Here is an 18,448-nt window from a genome sequence, read left to right on the forward strand (position 1 = left end):
TATTGCCCCCAACAATTTGGGTCCTCATTTTACCGAACTCGGAAGGATGGAAGGCTGAATCAACTTCTCCAATGCTTTAGGTGCCCAGCTGAGAGTGATCATTTGCTTGTCAGCGAGGATTGTGTCTGGCAGTCTGAGTGAATGGGGAAAATCTTTGAGGCCAGCTCCCTGGATAACAGAATAACAGACTAATGGAATTGGAAGGGACCTTGGAGGTCATCTGTCCAACCCCTGCTCAAACATAAGATACCTGAATAGCTGAATTGGTCTGTGCACAGAGAATTGGGTGTATGGACAAAATGAAGAGGAGGAGGAAAAAGTAAAAGGAGAAAATATTTTGTTGCTTTCTCAACAAGCATTAGAATGAGAGGCTGTTTAAGGAAGTGCAAATTACATTTGCACAGAGCATAATTAATCTGGCATTAATTACCATGAGAGATGGTGATGTCCCTAACTTGGATGGCTTTAAAAGGGAATTATCTTAAGCCCAGGGCTATTAATGTGGAAGACTTCTTATTTACTTTCAAGTTGGTGGCAACACATCATTTGCAGGGGAACAACCATGAGTGGACTCTGCTTGCAAATACCTGATGGACTGAGGAAGGTGATATACAACACAAAATACTGGATAAAATGGCCTTGACCTGGTGTAACAAGTTTTTTCTTATGTTCCCCCTCCGGTGGGGCTTAGCAGTCTTGCCTTTGCTCACCTTTCCTGCAAATGTACTTCATATTGTGCAAGATTGAGAACTAAAGGAGTAGCTGCATTTAAATCATGCCAGTCACAAATGAGGTGCTTCAGCTTAGAGCCAACTGGGTTCCATTATCTTTATGGATCCCAGTGTGGCTTGCAAGCCTCTGTCACAGCTATAGCCTTTCTCCTTTTCAATTTCCAGGCTCCCTGATGCTCTTGACTGTCAATCATACATAACGAAAAGCTATTATGCTGCAAAACAACATCCAGCATCCTCTGTCTTTAGCACCAAGCAGACCATAAGACCCCCTACGAAAGAAAATGAGGGACGGTTGCAGCCAAGTGTCTGTCTGCCTTAAAAAGAAAAAGAAAGAAATGTCCTGTCTGAGCAGAATGGTTCCAGAGGGATGACGACATGATAAATTGGTGCTTTGTAATTGGTTATTCCCCACAGCAGCCATTCAGGACACCTCAAAATTCTGGATACGTTCATCAGTTCTAAATGGTTGGACACCCTGGGCAGCCTTGTAACTTTTGAGTTGTGGTTTTTTTCCTGGGGAAGGGGGAGCGGTGAAGTCAGCATTGATTCTTGACCAGTGATGGCGAACGTTTTGCGCTCAGTGTGTCGAAAATTCAGACAATGCCTAACTTGACTCTGGGCATATCACATTCCCAAACAAAAAAGAAACAGTTCTCTACTGTCACTCCCATCTAGGCCCTCATGAATTACTGCTGTCACTCAAAAAGGTTACCTCAAACTGTTCTCTAAGGTATGTTCTCCTTGCAGCCTATCCAAGGCTGCTCTGGGTCATCAAGGTCTTTGTTCTTGAAATGGCTTGGGAGAACGCTCTTCCATGGCTTTTGCAGCCTCCAAAAACCATGCAAAAGCATGCCCTGTTCTCATGGGCCTCTCAATATTCAGAGGTTCCGGAGGCCACATGAGAGAGTGACCCTCAGGTGCAACTTCCTGAGGCTGCACAGAGCACATTTTATTTTATTTTATTCACATTTTATTTCAGGGCCCCATTCCCACATGGACCCTGAAAATTGCACAAGAATGGGTTGTAGTTTTGAGAATAGTTGTTGGATGTTGTTGAATGCTGGCATGTCATCTGAAATGCCGTGTGACACCCTTGACACATGTGTCGTATTTCTCAATCACTGTCTTAGACCTTACCGTTTTCTTAGCAAGATTTTAAAAGTAGTTTGCCTTCCCTTTAGGGCCAAAAGAGGATGGCTGGCTGAAGAGCACCCAGCTTAATCACTCGACAGAGGTAGTTTGTTTAAACGGGTCTCAGCATTGGGGCCTAATAAAGAATGGTTTCATGAAGGAGTTTAACTTGAAGAAGCAACTCAATACATGAAAATAATGTAATTCAGTAGCATGAGAAGACTGGATTACCTAAAAACCCTGCATATGTCATTCACTTCAGGTGTCAGAAGATGATATGCCAGAAGTACTATAAATGAGATTGACTAGGCTAATATTTGCTTTATTTCAGAAGAATTAAAGCTCCATTTGGGTCCTTAGAGATCTGAGAGGGAAAATACATTTGTGAGGCCCAAACCTCCAGTCATCCTGTGCCAGATTCCTCTGAAAGACAAATGGCTGTTTTGTTTCTCAGTTTATTTTATGTGAGTGGGGATCTGAAGATTTGGCCAGAAAACACCTTTCCTCAGAGGCTCTTGTTTAGTCTAAGGGTGTAAATGTTTGAAATGAAAACTGAAGGAATGCAATAAGTCTTGCAGATTTAGCTAATGGGTGTATAAGGGGCTCACTGGATCAGACTAGCATCCTATTACAGACATTGGAAAGCAGCTTATTTAGACAGCAATCCTTCCTTATCATCTACTCAGGAGAGATATTGTCAGCCTTTCAAGGTACATCAGAGTAGGAAGCCAAAGTCATGTAGACCAGAGTTCCCCAATCCCCGGTCTGTGGACTGGCACTGGATCCGCGGTATGCCAACAACCGGTCTATGCAAAGAAGTGAAGCCCCAACCATGGGATGCAGGAAGCATGGAAAACCACGCCCCCTCCGGTCCATGGAAAAACCTTTCTCCATGGAACCAGGGTGAAGCCCAAATCCGTTTTGTTTTGTTTTCATTTTCTTCTCCTTCCTGTGCATGTTTTTAACAGTTTATTATTTTTCTGGTGCATTTTATGTATTCTAAACGGCTTGAGATACTGTAAAATTGGAAGCAATATACCTTATTTTTCGGAGTATAAGACACACTTTTTTTCTCTCCTAAAAGACGGTAGAAATGTTGGTGCATCTTATAAACCAAATGCAGCCATTTTTGGCCTCCCGAAGCCCTGCCCCGTGTGGGCCGTTTTTGCGAAAAACGGACCTGTTTTTCGCAAAAACGGTGCACAGAGGATTTGGGAGGCCTGCAGAGTGCTCCTGGGGGCTGGGGAGGGCAAAAGCCTTTTTCCCCCCCTTACTTATCTCTTCGAAATTTTGGTGCATCTTATACACTGGTGGGTCTTATAGTCCGAAAAATACGGTAGTAAACTGAGTATTAAGAAGAAATAGCCCTGACAATCATTGTTGACATTTTAAATATGTTCCCCAAAGCTGTTGGAAGAGAGAGTGACCTAGTTGCATAGATCACACTTCTCCAAATCGCTCTTATTATTTCCCCCTTAAAAGCCACAGTCATTATAACCATGATTACAGATCTTCTAACATAGTTACCCTGTTGGTCTAGGACACCCAAGTTAATTTTCTAATCATTTAGTTTTGTGTAACTCTTTGCTGCCAATTACTGGATGTCTGCTAGCTGCTACCCAGAACAATAGTAATAGAAAACAGATTTGTATATATATATATATTGCAGCATCCCCACAATCAAGTGATCAAAATTCAGTTGCTTGGCAACTGGCATCATTTATGACAGTTTATTTATTTATTTATTTATTTATTCATTCATTCATTCATTCATTCATTCATTCATTCAATTTATATACCGCCCTTCTCCTAGTGGACTCAGGACGGTGCACAGCCAAAACTAAAATACATAACAATACAAAATTTAAAATTAATTAAAATTATATACTTTGGCCCGAATTAAAACAGTGCGAATTAAAACCCATTAACAAACTAAAACTAAACAATTAATAACCATTAAAAACTAAAAAAGGGGGCGGGGTTCACGCCAGCCCTGCTTGCTGGAAAAGAAGAGTTTTCAGGGCACGGCGAAAGACCCAGAGATCCGATATCCTTCTTATCTCCGGGGGCAAATCGTTCCAGATGGCGGGGGCTGCCACAGAGAAGGCCCTCCCCCTGGAGGTCGCCAGCCGACATTGCCTGGCCGACGGCACTCTGAGGAGTCCCTCTCTGTGGGAGCGTACTGGTCGGTGGGAGGCTATCGGCGGCAGAAGGCGGTCCCGCAAATACCCAGGTCCTATGCCATGGAGCGCTTTAAAGGTGGTAACCAACACCTTGAAGCGCACCCGGAAGACCACTGGAAGCCAATGCAGCTCACGCAGGAGAGGTGTCACATGGGAACGACCCCTCGCTCCCATAATCCCCCGCGCAGCCGCATTCTGCACCAGTTGGAGTCTCCGGGTACTCCTCAAGGGGAGCCCCATGTAGAGAGCATTGTAGTAGTCCAGGCGGGAAGTGACGAGTGCCTGAGTGACTGTGCGTAAGGAATCCCGATCCAGAAAGGGACGCAACTGGCGAATCAGGCGGACCTGATAAAAAGCCCCCCTGGCCACGGCCGTCATATGCTCTTCTAAAGACAGCCGTGCATCCAGGAGGACGCCCAAGTTGCGAGCCCCATCGTGGGGGCCAATAACTCGCCCCCAATAGCCAGCGATGGTACCAGCTGGCTATATCGGGACGCCGGAAGCCACAGCCACTCGGTCTTGGAAGGGTTGAGTCGGAGCCTGTTACTCCCCATCCAGATCCGCATGGCCTCCAGGCACTGGGACATCACTTCAAGGGCATCGTTGGGATGGCCTGGGGTGGAGATGTACAGCTGCGTATCATCAGCGTACTGATGGAACTCCACCCCAAAGCCACGGATGATCTCACCCAGCGGCTTCACATAAATGTTGAACAGGAGAGGCGAGAGGACCGACCCCTGAGGCACCCCACAAACAAGGCGCCTCGGGGTCGACCTCTGCCCCCCTGCCAACACTGACTGCGACCGGTCAGAGAGATAGGAGAACCACCGCAAAACAGTGCCCCCCACTCCCAACCCCTCCAACCGGCGCAGCAGGATACCATGGTCGATGGTATCAAAAGCCGCTGAGAGATCTAATAGGACCAGGACAGAGGAACAACCCCTATCCCGAGCCCTCCAGAGATCATCCACCAACACGACCAATGCCGTTTCCGTGCTGTGTCCAGGCCTGAAGCCGGACTGGAGCGCATCCAGATAGACAGCTTCATCCAGGTACCAAGGAAGCTGTTGCACCACCACACTCTCAACAACCTTCGCCAAAAAGGGAAGGTTGGAGACCGGACAATAGTTAGCCAAAACAGCCGGATCCAGAGCAGGCTTCTTGAGGAGGGGCCTCACCACCGCCTCTTTCAAGGCGGATGGCAAGACACCCTCGCTCAAAGAAGCGTTGATAATACCCTGGAGCCAGCCTCGCGTAACCTCCCGGGAGGCCAGCACCAACCAGGAGGGACACGGGTCCAATAAACATGTGGTCGTGTTCAGCCGCCCCAGTATCCTGTCCATGTCCTCGGGAGCAACAATAAATAAAATAAATAAATAAAGGGTCGAACTCCTCCCAAATGGCAGTCTCAAGACCGACACCAATCATCCCATCTGTACCTACCCAGTCAGAGACCAAGCCTTCCCGAATCTGAGTGATTTTATCATGCAGATACTGGACAAAATCCTCGGCACGACCCTGCAAGGGATCCTCCCGCGCTCCCAGATGAAGGAGGGAACGGGTCACCCTAAACAGGGCGGCCGGGCGATTATCTGCCGATGCGATAAGAGCGGAAAAATAGCTACATTTTGCCGCTTTTATCGCCACTAGGTAAGTCTTAATATGAGATCTTACCAGTGTTCGGTCGGATTCGGAGCGACTAGATCTCCAACTGCTCTCTAGGCGTCTTTTCTGGTGCTTCATCCCCCTCAGCTCCTCGGAGAACCAAGGAGCCAGGTAGACTCGGCGACAGGTCAGAGGCCGCACAGGCACGACTCGGTCCAAAGCATCAGCGGCTGCCCTATCCCAGGCGGCCACCAGATCCTCAGCCGAGCCATGAGTTGTAGTATCCTGGGGTCATGTGATCAATTTTTGTGATCTTCTGACAAGCAAAGTCAATGGTTCCCCAGAAGATCACAAAAGTTGATCACATGATCCAGAGTCACTTAATCACTGTGTTACTATTTAAGAACTGCAATGATTCACTTAACAACTGTGGCAAAAAGGGTTTTAAAATTGGACAAAACCTCCTTTTTTTTTTTTTATTTGATTTATATGCCGCCCTTCTCCGGAGACTCAGGGCGGCTTACAATGCGTTAAGTAATAGCCTTCATACTTTTGTATATTTATACAAAGTCAGCTTATTGCCCCCACAAAGTGGGTCCTCAATTTACCTACCTTAGAAAGGATGGAAGGCTGAGTCAACCTTGAGCCTGGCAAGATTCGAACTTACTAATTGCAGACAGCTGGAGTTAAATTACAATGCATTAGTCTGCTGAGCTATCCAGGCTCCTGTCTTAACAACTGTCTTGCTTAGCAACAGAAATTTGGGGTCGTAAGTCAAGAACTACCTGTATATATTTTTGCATTGACTTCCCTTCCTGAACGAGAACGGACGTATCCGGTAAGACCAACGTCCATTCTAAAAAGGAATGTATATAAGCTCCAGCGGCTTATGTAGAATAATATGGAGATAACCTTGATAAAGATATGCAAGAGCTATTAAGGGAAAAGTAAAAAAAACAGCTCTATCCTGGGAAAGGGGAAGACTTGAGAAATCCCTCTTAAAGTGTATTCATTTAATCAAATTTAGACGCTGCCTCACTATCCAAGTGGGTGGCTTACAAGTAAAGATCATCATGATGGTGATGATGTTATCCATTCAAAATGGATAAAAAGGTACAGACCATAAAACCATGTAAAGAGAGACAATTAAAATAGACTTAAAAGAAAGACAAGGAACAAGGAAAAACAAACATTAAAAAGATAAGTGAAAACGCTGAGGGAGTGCCTTCAAGGTACCAATCACTTCCAAGGATACATGGTGCTGTTTGATCCCCATATGAGTTGTCAGTTGTCAGAGCCAGGTCTTCATGCTCTTTGGGAAGACCAAGGGAGTGGGAGGGTCAACATCCAGCAGAGTAAGAACCTCTTCTTAGACTTCACCAAGAAACTAAGTTGTTTAACCGATAGGGTCAGATATTGATCCTGCCATTGCCTATTGGATTACTCATCAGAATTTGCATTCTGTGCCTTTAATATTGTTCTTACTGTCATAGAAGGAAGCCTGTCACTATATATAAAATGATGAAGGCCCAGGTGTCCAAACTGCGGCCACAGGTTTTTCAGTGATAAACCAAATAAACTGTCCTTCTTCCTACCTGTAGAATCACAGCAAGATTTAAAATGATTTAATTTCGTTGTACGAGGTGCAATTACAATAAAGTAAATTTAAGAGATTTTGGTAGTTTGCTTGCTGAAATTGCCTTGTTTATTTTTTTTTTGGCTTCTGGGCTATCTTGTGTTCAAATTTAAAGTAATTGGGAGTCACCTAGTAGCTTTTTTTTTACGCTATTTGAGTAAAATAGACTTACGCAGTGGTGGGCTGCAACCGGTTCTGTGAGCGTGTGCATTTGCGCGACTAATGCGCTTGCGCGCAGTGTTCAAAATACAGCAATTTGAAGCTCAGTTGCTTACCTTCTAAGGCAGCCCAGGTAAGTAGAACAGTGGAGGCGTGAAAATCAGCTGTGCCGCGCGAATCAGCTGAGCCAGAAAGAAGGAAATATAGGACAGGATAGGGCGGGGCCGGGGCCAGCTGATAATCGGAACTACCAGTTTGCTCAAACTGGCAGCAGCCCACCACTGGACTTACGGAAGCATTCACATGGATACTATTAGAGCCTCACACTTTTGTGCAAGCCAATGAATCTTGACTAATAAAGCTTTCAATTTTTATGCTTGGAATAAATTCCATTCTGTGTAATTTGGTTCCTTTGTGGTATCCTAGATGTTAAAATACATTAGGGTCAAGAAGGGTCAGGGTGAGAGATTCCAAGCTATTAAAAGGCTCTTCACAAAAGCTCTTTTCTTTGAAGACTTGCTAAGGCAACCATATGGCTTTTCAGATTTACCATTTGCAGGGTTCTCTCCAGATCATTTTAAGGCTTGGATTTCTAAGAAATGATGGGTTATGGTGGATCATTCTGCCATCCTGAATACAGTATTGAGAATATGCAGATAGATTCCTAAATGTATTAGGACTTATTGAGGCAGAAAGTAAGTTTCAGCAACAGACTTTATATGCTGAACCTTGCACTCTGAAGTATTCCTCAAGAAAAGTGATTGATGTCTGTGGCAGACTTTGCAAGATGAAGCTTAATAAAAAATAAATGCATTTTTTAAAAATTTTTCAGGCAAGAAGAAAAATCCAGGTTTGAAAATTCCTAAAGAAGCATTTGAACAACCACAGACAAGCTCAACGTATGTATATCTTAATATTGTTATGGTGGGTGGGTGGGGGACACGGAGAGGGGGCTGGAGCAGTTCAACCTCAATCCCCTCTTAATTCCATGAGTTTCAGCAGATTTTAACAGATCTGAAGGGTGACTGCTAGAGTGGCTTAGCAGCTCTCCTTTGTTGCAAGTGCCAGGTTTGATTAAAAGTGAGAGCAAAGAGGACCTTTGACGAGAACTAAGGTTGTATGTGCTAATTCAGTGGGCTTATATTGCACAGAATTAATAACCAGCCAGATGGTGTTGCCTGCAAAACCTGGACTGTGATACTGAGATCTGGAAAATATGTTAATAAGTCTTTAACTCCTATGAGCCTGTCCTTACATCTTTAGGACAGGCTCATAGGAGTTAAGGGCCAGTGGTGAAATCCAGTTTTTTTTTACTACCAGTTCTGTGGGCGTGGCTTGGTGGGCATGGCAGTGGAAGGATATTGCAAAATCCCCATTCCCTCCCCACTCTGGTGCCAGCCAGAAGTGGCATTTGCCAGTTCGCCAAACTACTCAAAATTTCCACTACTGGTTCTCCAGAACCTGTCAGAACCTGCTGGATTTCACCCCTGTTAAGGGCTTATTATACTGTAGGTTACTGGATGTTTGTGGAAGTGACAGAGGTTTGATAACTGGCTGGAAGTTTTTCAGGTCTGTTCAGAGTTTCAGGAATCAGCGGATTAAGAATTGTTTGGAGCGAACCTCTGGATGATTCAGTAGGTCATGGTTGTCAAACTCGTGGCGTCATGTTGTCGACTTTTCCCCACTTTGCTAAAATGGGGGTGGGTGTAGCCAGCGCGTGACGCATCTGGCCCATGGGGCCGCACGTTTGACACCCCTGCAGTAGGTAAAGTTGCCTGTCTCCTGTACTTGATCAAGGGCCAGCTGGAGCTGTATAGTCAGGTGTTGCCATGCTCTATCTGCCCCAGTGCTTGTCCATCAGACCTAATTGCCCTAGTTTCCAGCTGTTGGTCCTGAATACATGCTTGGCTTGAAATAAAGTTTCCCTCATCTACAATCTAGCAATAGCACTTAGCAATAGCACCTAGATTTATATACCAGTTCACAGTGCTTTACAGCCCTCTCTAAGCGGTTTACAGAGTCAGCCTAATGCCTCCAACAATCTGGGTCCTCCTTTTACGAATCTCGGAAGGATGGAAGGCTGAGTCAACCTTGAGCCAGGAAGAATCAAATTGCTGAACTGCAGACAGCCAGCAGTCAGCAGAAGAAGCCTGCAGAACTGCATTCTAACCACTGCGCCACCACGGCTCTAGTTGTGCATGAGAGAGTCAACCTTGCATGTATTAAGTGAACCTGGCAGGACATGGGGCAGAGGTGGGGTGCCCCTCTTGGAAATGTGGCCATCAATGTTTTGTTTGGCAGGCAACACGGGGGTAGGAGCAGTGGTGTTGCGATTGTCATTTGAAGGGGCTCCAGTGGCTTCTGGGGCTACTGCTCTGTAGAAACCGGATATGAGATATTTCTCATGAAGTTAAACTCTAGAGATCAGCTAGATCATTATTTTTAAAATAATGACAGAGTAACTCTCAAAAATATATATGTATATGTATATGTATATATGTATATGTATATATGTATATGTATATGTATATAAATAAATATATATTGTCAAAGAAAAGAAAAAATACATGAAAAGTGTTTTTCAAAGGTATAATACATCATTTTAGCTGTAAATAGTTTACAATACATGAAAAGTGTTTTTAAAAGATATAATACATCATTTTAGCTGTAAATAGTTTACAAATCTATATATAATTATATATCTACCGTAGTACATATATACTTTTGAAGAGTCCTTGGTGTTCTCCCCTCATTTTAACCCTGAGCTACAAATATTTTGTTGATTTTTTTTTGATAAGCAAACTGGTAGATTAAAAAGCAGCACGAATTATGCACAGAGTGATATCCTTTCATTGTGTATGTGGGAAATCACAGCACAGTTGGTGAGTGCTAGCTTTTGCATCGCATTTTAGGATATTGGGATCATTAAACTGTCATATACAAGAAGCAGTTCTTGGATTACTTTTACTGTACATTGCATTTTCTTGCTTGATCTGCAACGATCATCAGGAGGAAAACCAAGTTTCTCTTTGCTGTCTTGTCTCTTGTTTTCTGGGTTTGTGTGATGTCTTCCGTAACCATTAGCTTCAAAGTCTGATGGGGCCTGGAAAGCCTTTAAAGTCCTTTCCACAGCTTCCAGGAAAAAGATAATGTTTGCCTAGTGTGCAGGGTCATGGAGAGTGTCTTGGAGCCTTGACATTTGCTGGATTAATGATTACTTGAGGATACCTTGGCAAATTTGTTAGATAACACAGAGACTTACTTTACTGAATTGTGTCAAGCTGTCCTTTCTTTCTAATTTGGCAATCAGCTAGGATAACAACCTTTTTTTCCACTTGCTCCTGACTGTGTCTGCTGTATTTCCTTTCAAAAAGGAGGTCTGTTTTAGCTTATAACTTCCTTTGGATGCAGTTTCCAAGACTTCATACAGTATCTGCTTTTTTCCCGGGCTTCCCTCTTCTTTCAATTGATAACAAGGCATCCAAAACACGCAACAAAAGTACAGTCTCCACCAAGAACCTGATATGGCTCTAGCAATCAATAGAAGGACTTCTTAAGGCTGAATGTTCTCTTGTGACCAATTTCCTAGAGCAGAACTATTTCTCTTCTCCTTTCTTTAGCTTTCAGTTGGCCATACCTACATCATTGACAAATGTCTGGAAATTAATAGCAACTCAGGTGTGACTGTCTCACCAGCAGACATTAAATAAGCCCACGGTAGGGAAGAAGTTACCAGTTTGGGAATGGGGAAGGTTTAAAGCTAATGTAGAACGATCAACGGATAAATTGAGGTGGACAAGATTATTTATGAAGACTATGTAAAAATAACGCTTCGATAAAGATACAGATTTACAGGGGCTTCCACTGTAAATAAGGTGTCATATGTATAGTTGCATTGTTCCGGTGTTCACATGTTACATTTCTGGTTATTTGATGTGACCCATCACAAGAGTCTACTGCTGTTTCTATCGTCTTGTCCTAGTGCCTCTTAGCGTTATGATAGCCCCTAACAGACTATTTTTTTTTTCAAAGTGTGTTTCTTCAAGATTCAGTGACTGTCCTCTTTGACCAGAAACTAACACTCACTGCCCTAGTTTTCTGCACTATAATCAATATGTCTTGCAGATATAGGGCACTAAATAAAATCAACATCAACAACATTAATAAGTCAGGAAAGTGGGAGAGGGTCTTTAACCTTCCCTGCTTATTAATCCTAACCTATTATCCTATATATAAATGTATGCATGTGTGTGCAGGCTGTCATTTATTACTCCCACATATAATGTGACCGGTAATGTCTTAAAACTGGTCCATTCCAGTTCTGTGGAATATCTGCTGGAATTCACCTCACGTTGTGATGACACAATATTTTCCCACTTCACATTATTAACTGCTGCTGATTGGGAACTGGATAGGGAGTAATGATGATCGATAGCTGTTCCATATTTACCCCAGTATCAAAATTTAGCTCTGAAATATTCATGGAAGTTCTAAAAATTATTCTAATGTTATATGAGGCAAACCATTTAAAACAGACAGCGAATATATTTTCAGAACTGTATTGCTATTTAGGAGTTCTGAGTTATTTAAGCAACCTTTTTTTTTTTAAATGAACAATTTAAGAAAAGGAAATACCTATTTGAAATTTGAAATACAGTAAGCAAGTTTCCGTTGATATCAGAAGTTGAAAATTCAGGAGAAGGGAAGGGGAAGTAGAGAAGAGAAGAAGAAGGTGGGGAAAGAAAGTTGGAAGGAGAAGAGGGAAAGGCTAGTTTGAGGAGAAAGATTGCTATACAATAAAAAAAAATGAAGTGAAAGAAAGGCAGCTCTGAACAAATAAATATAAATATATTAAGAAAAAGAATGAATTGTTTAAGAATGGATAAATATGTACAAATAGTAAAGTTAGAATTTAGGGAAAAATGAAGAAGGTGTTTATGTATGCAAATATAGAAATACTGAGGTATATTCAAAAAAAGGAAAGGGGGGAAGACGATGTTGACAAAAATTGTAATTGAGTAAAAAGTATTTGAATTTGACTAATTGTATAAGATAAGAAACAACCAACACTGTTCAAAAAAAAAAAGGAAAGATATGGGTGAAGGTGGGAGAGGAGAAAAGAAAAAAGCCCAATAAAACTTTTTTTTTTTTTTTTTTTTAAAGTTGAAAATTCATGGGCACATGGATTTTGGATTACGTTGAGGAATTCAGTTTAACATCTTCTGCAGGATCCAATCTGGGTCGGATTCATGCTAGAACCCATCTTCAGGGAACTTCTCTCTAGCAGAGTGTGTGCTGTTCTGTGTGTGGTATTTATAGTTGTAAGTGGCTTTTTAGATGTTGATCTGGGTGTGTTGATGGCTGGCTTTTAAGTCATTAGCTTTTGTTTGCTTGTGCTGCTCAGCCCTTGCCTCCAGTACTTGATAGGCTGGTGATAAATCAGGACTCCTGTTGACAGACAAGGGACCTGTTTCCCAGGCTTCGATCACTTCCCTGGCTGTTTTTGTGCCTGCTTGTCCAACAATCTTGGTCGCTGCAAAGTTGAATGTGTGTCCTTGTTCATTGCAGTGTGAGGCTACCAACAAGTTCGGGTCTCCTTGTTTGACCGCTTGCAGTCTGGTCTGAAAGACAATGGTCCCGGTGACTGACCCAGGTTGGATCCTGCCTTATTATACTGGGACACATATATTCCCTTCATTTGTTAACATCTTCTGATTTTTCTGTGTTAAGTTGTAGTTGACTTAAGCAGGAGTTCTTTTAAAAAGAAACATTGCTGGTCTTTTATAAAAGAAGGGATTTATGACAAAGTTCATCAGTGTTCAGGTTAGTTGGAGCTATTTCTGTCATGGATAATGCAAGATAAATAAGGTATTTTCCAGGTAAGCCTACTTCTCTGTGTAATTCATCAGATCAGATTAAATGAGCAAACTTGAAGATTTACAGTATATCTCTCTAGGCAATTAAAATAAAACTGAGTGTTAGGAGAAAGAAGTCATAATGAACCCTAACTTCAGCAGTAGGTAAGAAATGAAGGCCAAACATAATATGTGGATCTTTTGTGGTGAGTAAAAGTTATTTTGAGGAATTCATAATTTAGAGGAATTATTTATTCTTTCTTTATTTTTCAGACTATAAGACGCTCCAGACTATAAGATGCCTAGCTTTTGGAGAAAAAAAACAAGAAAAAAAAATCTGCCTCTGCTTCCCAGCAGTTTGCCTCCTTGCAGCAAACAGCAAACAGCCTAGTCAGCTTCAGCACAGCCTGATTTAGCACTAGCAGCTAATTGGCAGTTGGATCTGCCGCCTGGAATACCGTCTATCAGCTGTTCCAGGCTGTGGAGATTGCCACCACCCATCGCCACTGCCTCTATCTGCATGCCCCATTTTTGGCCTCCGTGCGTCCCATTTTCGGCCCGTTCCAGGAGGTGGGGATAGGCGGTGGGGGCAGTGATCCCCGCTGCCTGGAATGGGCCAAAAATGGGGTGCGCGGAGGAGGCGATAGGCGGCAGCAGTGATGGATGGCAATGGCGGTGAGGGGCGGTAGCAATCCCCGCAGCCTGGAATAGCTGATAGGCGGTATTCCGGGAGGCAGATCCAACTGCCAATCAGCTGCTCGTGCTAAATCTGGCTGTGCTGAAGCTGACCAGACTATTTGCTGGTTGCTGCAAGGAGGCAAATTGCTGGGATGCAGAGGCCAAAGGGTGGGGGCCGGTGGGTGGGTGGGGCTTCGGCAACATGCACTGTATAAGATGCACAGATATTTCCATCCACTTTGGCGTTGTTGGGGGGGGGGGGGAGTGCAACTTATACACCGGAAAATACTGTAAACTATACTTTGGGAGTCCTTTGAATAATGCAATTATTGCCTTTTTATAGTTGCTGCTGCTGCTGTTTTTTTTTTTTTAGTTCTTAACATTAAAAAATGTTCAGTGTTTTATTGACCATTATACATATATTAATTAAAAATATTTTTAAAACCTTAAATAGAGATAAAATTTATTGTGATAACTAATTACTGGCAACCCCTAGCCTTAGATTCATATTTTAAAAATTACTAGATAGGAAATTTACATACACAAGTAATAGTTTCTTTAAAGAGCAATATTTTCCAAGTGTACAATTTAAAAATTTATTAATTTCCAAACTCTCTTAATACTTTTTTTAAAAAATCAGTCCAAATCAGCATTTCTTCTCTGAGTAGATTAATGCATTTTTCTATACAGGTATTTGTAGGTGTGAATTTAAGTACAAATCAGATTATTTTCTGATTTTACTTTTCTTAATTTCACAGGCCGCCTAGAGATTTGGATTCCAAAGCTTGCATTAATATTGGAGACAAGGTATGGTCAAGATAAATTATGGTGGGCAGGTCTGTGTGTTTGTTGGGAGGACTAAGATGGAAATTAATGAGTAAGTGAATAGGGATGAATACAGTAGTCCTATAAATGTGTGTGTGTCTCTCTGTATGTATGTAATTTTATTTCTCTGTCTTGTTATTTACATTTTTATTTATAATATCCTTTATCCAGTGGTGAAATCTAAAATTTGTTACTACCGGTTCTGTGGACATGGCTGGGGTGGTGGTGGTAATATGACTAGGTGGACGTGGCCAATTTTTTTTTTAACTTTTAAAACCATTTTTTCTACAACCTCTTCAGTGAAGAGGTTGGAAAAAAATGCTTTCAAAAGGCTCTGACGATCCTAGCTGAATTGCCTGATCGGCAGAGGCTTTTTTTTTTTTAAATGCCTCTGACGATCAGGCAAATCAGCTTGGATTGTCAGAGGCATTTAAAAGAAAAAAAGGCTATTTTTTTCCAAGCTGAGTTGCCTGATCGTCAGAGGCATTTAAAAGAAAAAAAGCCTCTGCTGATCAGGCAACTCAGCTGGGATCGTCAGAGCCTTTTGAAAGCATTTTTTTCTACAATCTCTGAAGAGGTTGTAAAAAAAATGCTTTTAAAAACCTTTGATGATCCCAGCTGAGGCGCGCGATCATCAGACTTTTTTTTTAACTTTTAAAAGCATTTTTTCGGCCGAAGAGGTTGTAGAAAAAATGCTTTTAAAAGTAAAAAAAAAAAGCCTCTGATGATTGTGCGGCTCAGCTGGCGGGGGCAGGGATTTTTGCTACCGGTTCTCCAAACCACTCGCCTCCATCGCTACCGGATTGGGCGATCCAGTCTGAACCGGGAGCATTTCATCCCTGCCTTTATCTGCTTAATCCAGTATTCAAAAAGCTTTAACATTTTAACATGATGTGGGGTGCTTTTACAGGCATTGAATTAACTTTCTTTTAAGAGCATCAATATAGGTAGACACTCATTGAGCAACCATTCATAGTTACAATGCTGATGTTTATGGGGGACTTAAAAATGGTCCTCAGAGCTCTAGCTTTGCCAGTGTCACCACGGCAACATGATGGCGAGTGCCCACCTTGCAATTATGACATTACAGTAAGCCATGATCAAATGATTGTGTTTTCCAACGTTTTCTGATGGCTTCCTATAAGCAAAATCAATGGGAAAGCCATTGGGAAATCAAAAGTTCTTCCTGTTCCTGCTGCTTTTTCACCCACCTGTATTCTGCAGTGCCTGCCTGGACCTTGGCTGTGATACCTCCCCCCACAGCATCCACACACTTGCCCATAATCCAGAGTGCTTGTCCATAACCCCCCTCCACCTGCATCTCTCACCTGTGGTGAAATCTGGTGCTGAATTACATCTGAAGTGATCTGGAGAATTGAAGAGGGATAAAAATGAACTATTCTTTTGGGTTCCAAAGAGAGAATATCTCTTGTGCAAACCACTTGTCTAATCTAGTGAAAGGAGGGAAAAAAAACCTATGCAAGAGATCAGGCACACAAAAGCAAAATTATTTAATGTGTGAAAATCAAGTGTTTAATTATTTCCCTTTAGGGAAACAACGTCCAAGAAAATGGAGAGTTAAATAGCTCACCTGTTTTGGCTGAATTGGAATGAAGATCTGCCTTTTAACTTCTGTTTTGTTTTCTTGATTTTATTTCTTCACAGAACTTTGAAGTTAAAGCCGATGACCTGGAGCCAATATCAGAATTAGGACGTGGTGCATATGGGGTGGTAGAGATGATGCGACATATGCCCAGCGGGCAAATAATGGCAGTGAAGGTAGAGTAAGATTCTCTCCTGGTGTACATTAACCGTCCAAATTCACCCCTGCTGTTCTTCAGGATTTTGAAACAGCAAGGTGGATGAGATCAGGCCAAAGTGCAATGGTCAAAATTTAATTCAGTTTTGAAAGCTCCAAATGGCTCATTTGTATATTGGTGAATCGTAGGTTGTGTAGTTCTACGCATATGCAGTCATTCATAAAATTTGATCCAGTATCCGCATTATAAGTCCTGCTTCCATATTTAAAAATCAAATGTTCCTTTATATTTTTTCTCCCTTTTGTGATAGATTGGCACACGGGAATAGGCTTTAGAAATTATTTGTGGTTCTTTTCCTTACCAATTGATATATAACTGTTATCGTGTTGGCTTTTTTCTAAGCCTTTGGCTGCTTATATTGGAAACAGTTTTTTCTTACCATGACTCAAAAGAGTTCTGTAATTTATTTATTTATTTTTTGTTAGAATGAGTGGAATTATATCAAGTACTAGCAAACTACATTTCATAAAAGCTCATAAAATATATGACTTTTTGTAACTGTTTCCTTTGTTAATAAAGTCATCAATGGATGATCCAAATTGACATTTTGGGATCAATTGTCATCTGAATAAAGATAAACAATATTTTAAATATGAAAATTTAAAACAGAGAAAGAGAAAGAAACATTGTGTCCCCTTTCCACTTAATTAAAACACTTGAAAAAGAATTTGCTGCATATATTGATGCCAGATTCTACTGAAACTGATTAGCATACAAAATATAATTGATTATGACTAAAACTTCCTTTCTAAAAGCTGTGAGAATGGGAAGGTATGCCTTCGGGGAACAGACTAGGTCTTGTTTTTAAGCAATTACAATAACATGAAATATAAATTTTCTATGGAGTGCCAAACTGCCTATCAGTTATATTAGTCACAGATTCCAGCTGATTTGACAACTACTAGCCTGATACAAATATATTACTGAATCCAAGTTACTGCTAAACCATAGTTTAATTCCTTAATATTTTGGTAATATCCAGCTATAGAGTCAAATCATGGTTTAGCTTGTTGAGATAACCAATGCCTAATGGAAGATACTGAGGTCAACAAAGACCTGCTTATCCCTAGTGAGCACAGAGACTGGAGAAGTATGAGAGCCCACTCAATTGAATCATGGATAGCAAGAATTCAGCAGCTAACCCTAGATACACACACACACACACACACACACACACACACACACACTCCTTTCCCATGAAAACAAATGGCAGAATCCTGGCAGAGTGCATCAAAGCTGCCATGCAAGCAAAGAGCTGTGTTGGATTGGGGCAGGTGAAGAATGCCTTCCTAAACTGGTGCTCTTTCTGTGGTCCCTCTTCACCCAGTGCTCTGCCATTGTTGCTTTGTTAAGGATAAAAGTCCCAAGAAAGCAAAAATAAATAAACAGAGGGGAAAAAGACAGAAAAGCACTTCTGTAATAACGATCATCCTTTGCCCTTCTATAGCACCTCACATCCGAGGATCTCACAGTTCACCCCAGACATAAATTACGCCTGTGAGGTAGGTAAGTGTTAGCATCCCTATTTCACAAAGGCACAAAGAGGCTTTTAAAAAAGCTTCATATTGGAGTGTCTGTTATGGGGCACTTGTAGCCTAAGCTTATGTTTATGCACTCAGTAGTAAGTTATACTGGATTTCAAAGAAGTTACTCTCCACCACCACCGGGTAAATGTGCCGAGGACTGCAGCCTTCTTATTTAAGGCCATAAAAAAACTGAGTTTTGTCAAAGGATGCTGGGATTCGGGGGATTAAAGACTCCTCTAAGCCACAATGTTGGCTGGCTTGAATTTTTGTTGCTGCCATCTTTAAACTAACCTAAT

The 18,448-nt window shown here is 41.9% G+C and overlaps 1 protein-coding gene across 2 annotated transcripts in view; it reads left to right on the forward strand.

Annotated features, from left to right (window-relative positions):
- The window catches only part of MAP2K6 (mitogen-activated protein kinase kinase 6), a 104,337-nt gene that overhangs the window by 55,001 nt on the left and 30,888 nt on the right, over window positions 1-18,448 (forward strand). For both annotated transcript variants that reach the window (XM_034412708.3, XM_034412707.3), the window contains exons 2-4: window positions 8,281-8,347; window positions 14,740-14,788; window positions 16,472-16,585. In XM_034412708.3, coding sequence (XP_034268599.1) covers window positions 8,281-8,347; window positions 14,740-14,788; window positions 16,472-16,585 — 230 coding nt within the window. The remainder of the gene's footprint in view (window positions 1-8,280; window positions 8,348-14,739; window positions 14,789-16,471; window positions 16,586-18,448) is intronic.

The sequence above is a fragment of the Pantherophis guttatus genome, chromosome 2 (genome assembly GCF_059756535.1).
Source record: "Pantherophis guttatus breed Tessera chromosome 2, ASM5975653v1, whole genome shotgun sequence".
NCBI classification, from domain to species: domain Eukaryota; kingdom Metazoa; phylum Chordata; class Lepidosauria; order Squamata; family Colubridae; genus Pantherophis; species Pantherophis guttatus.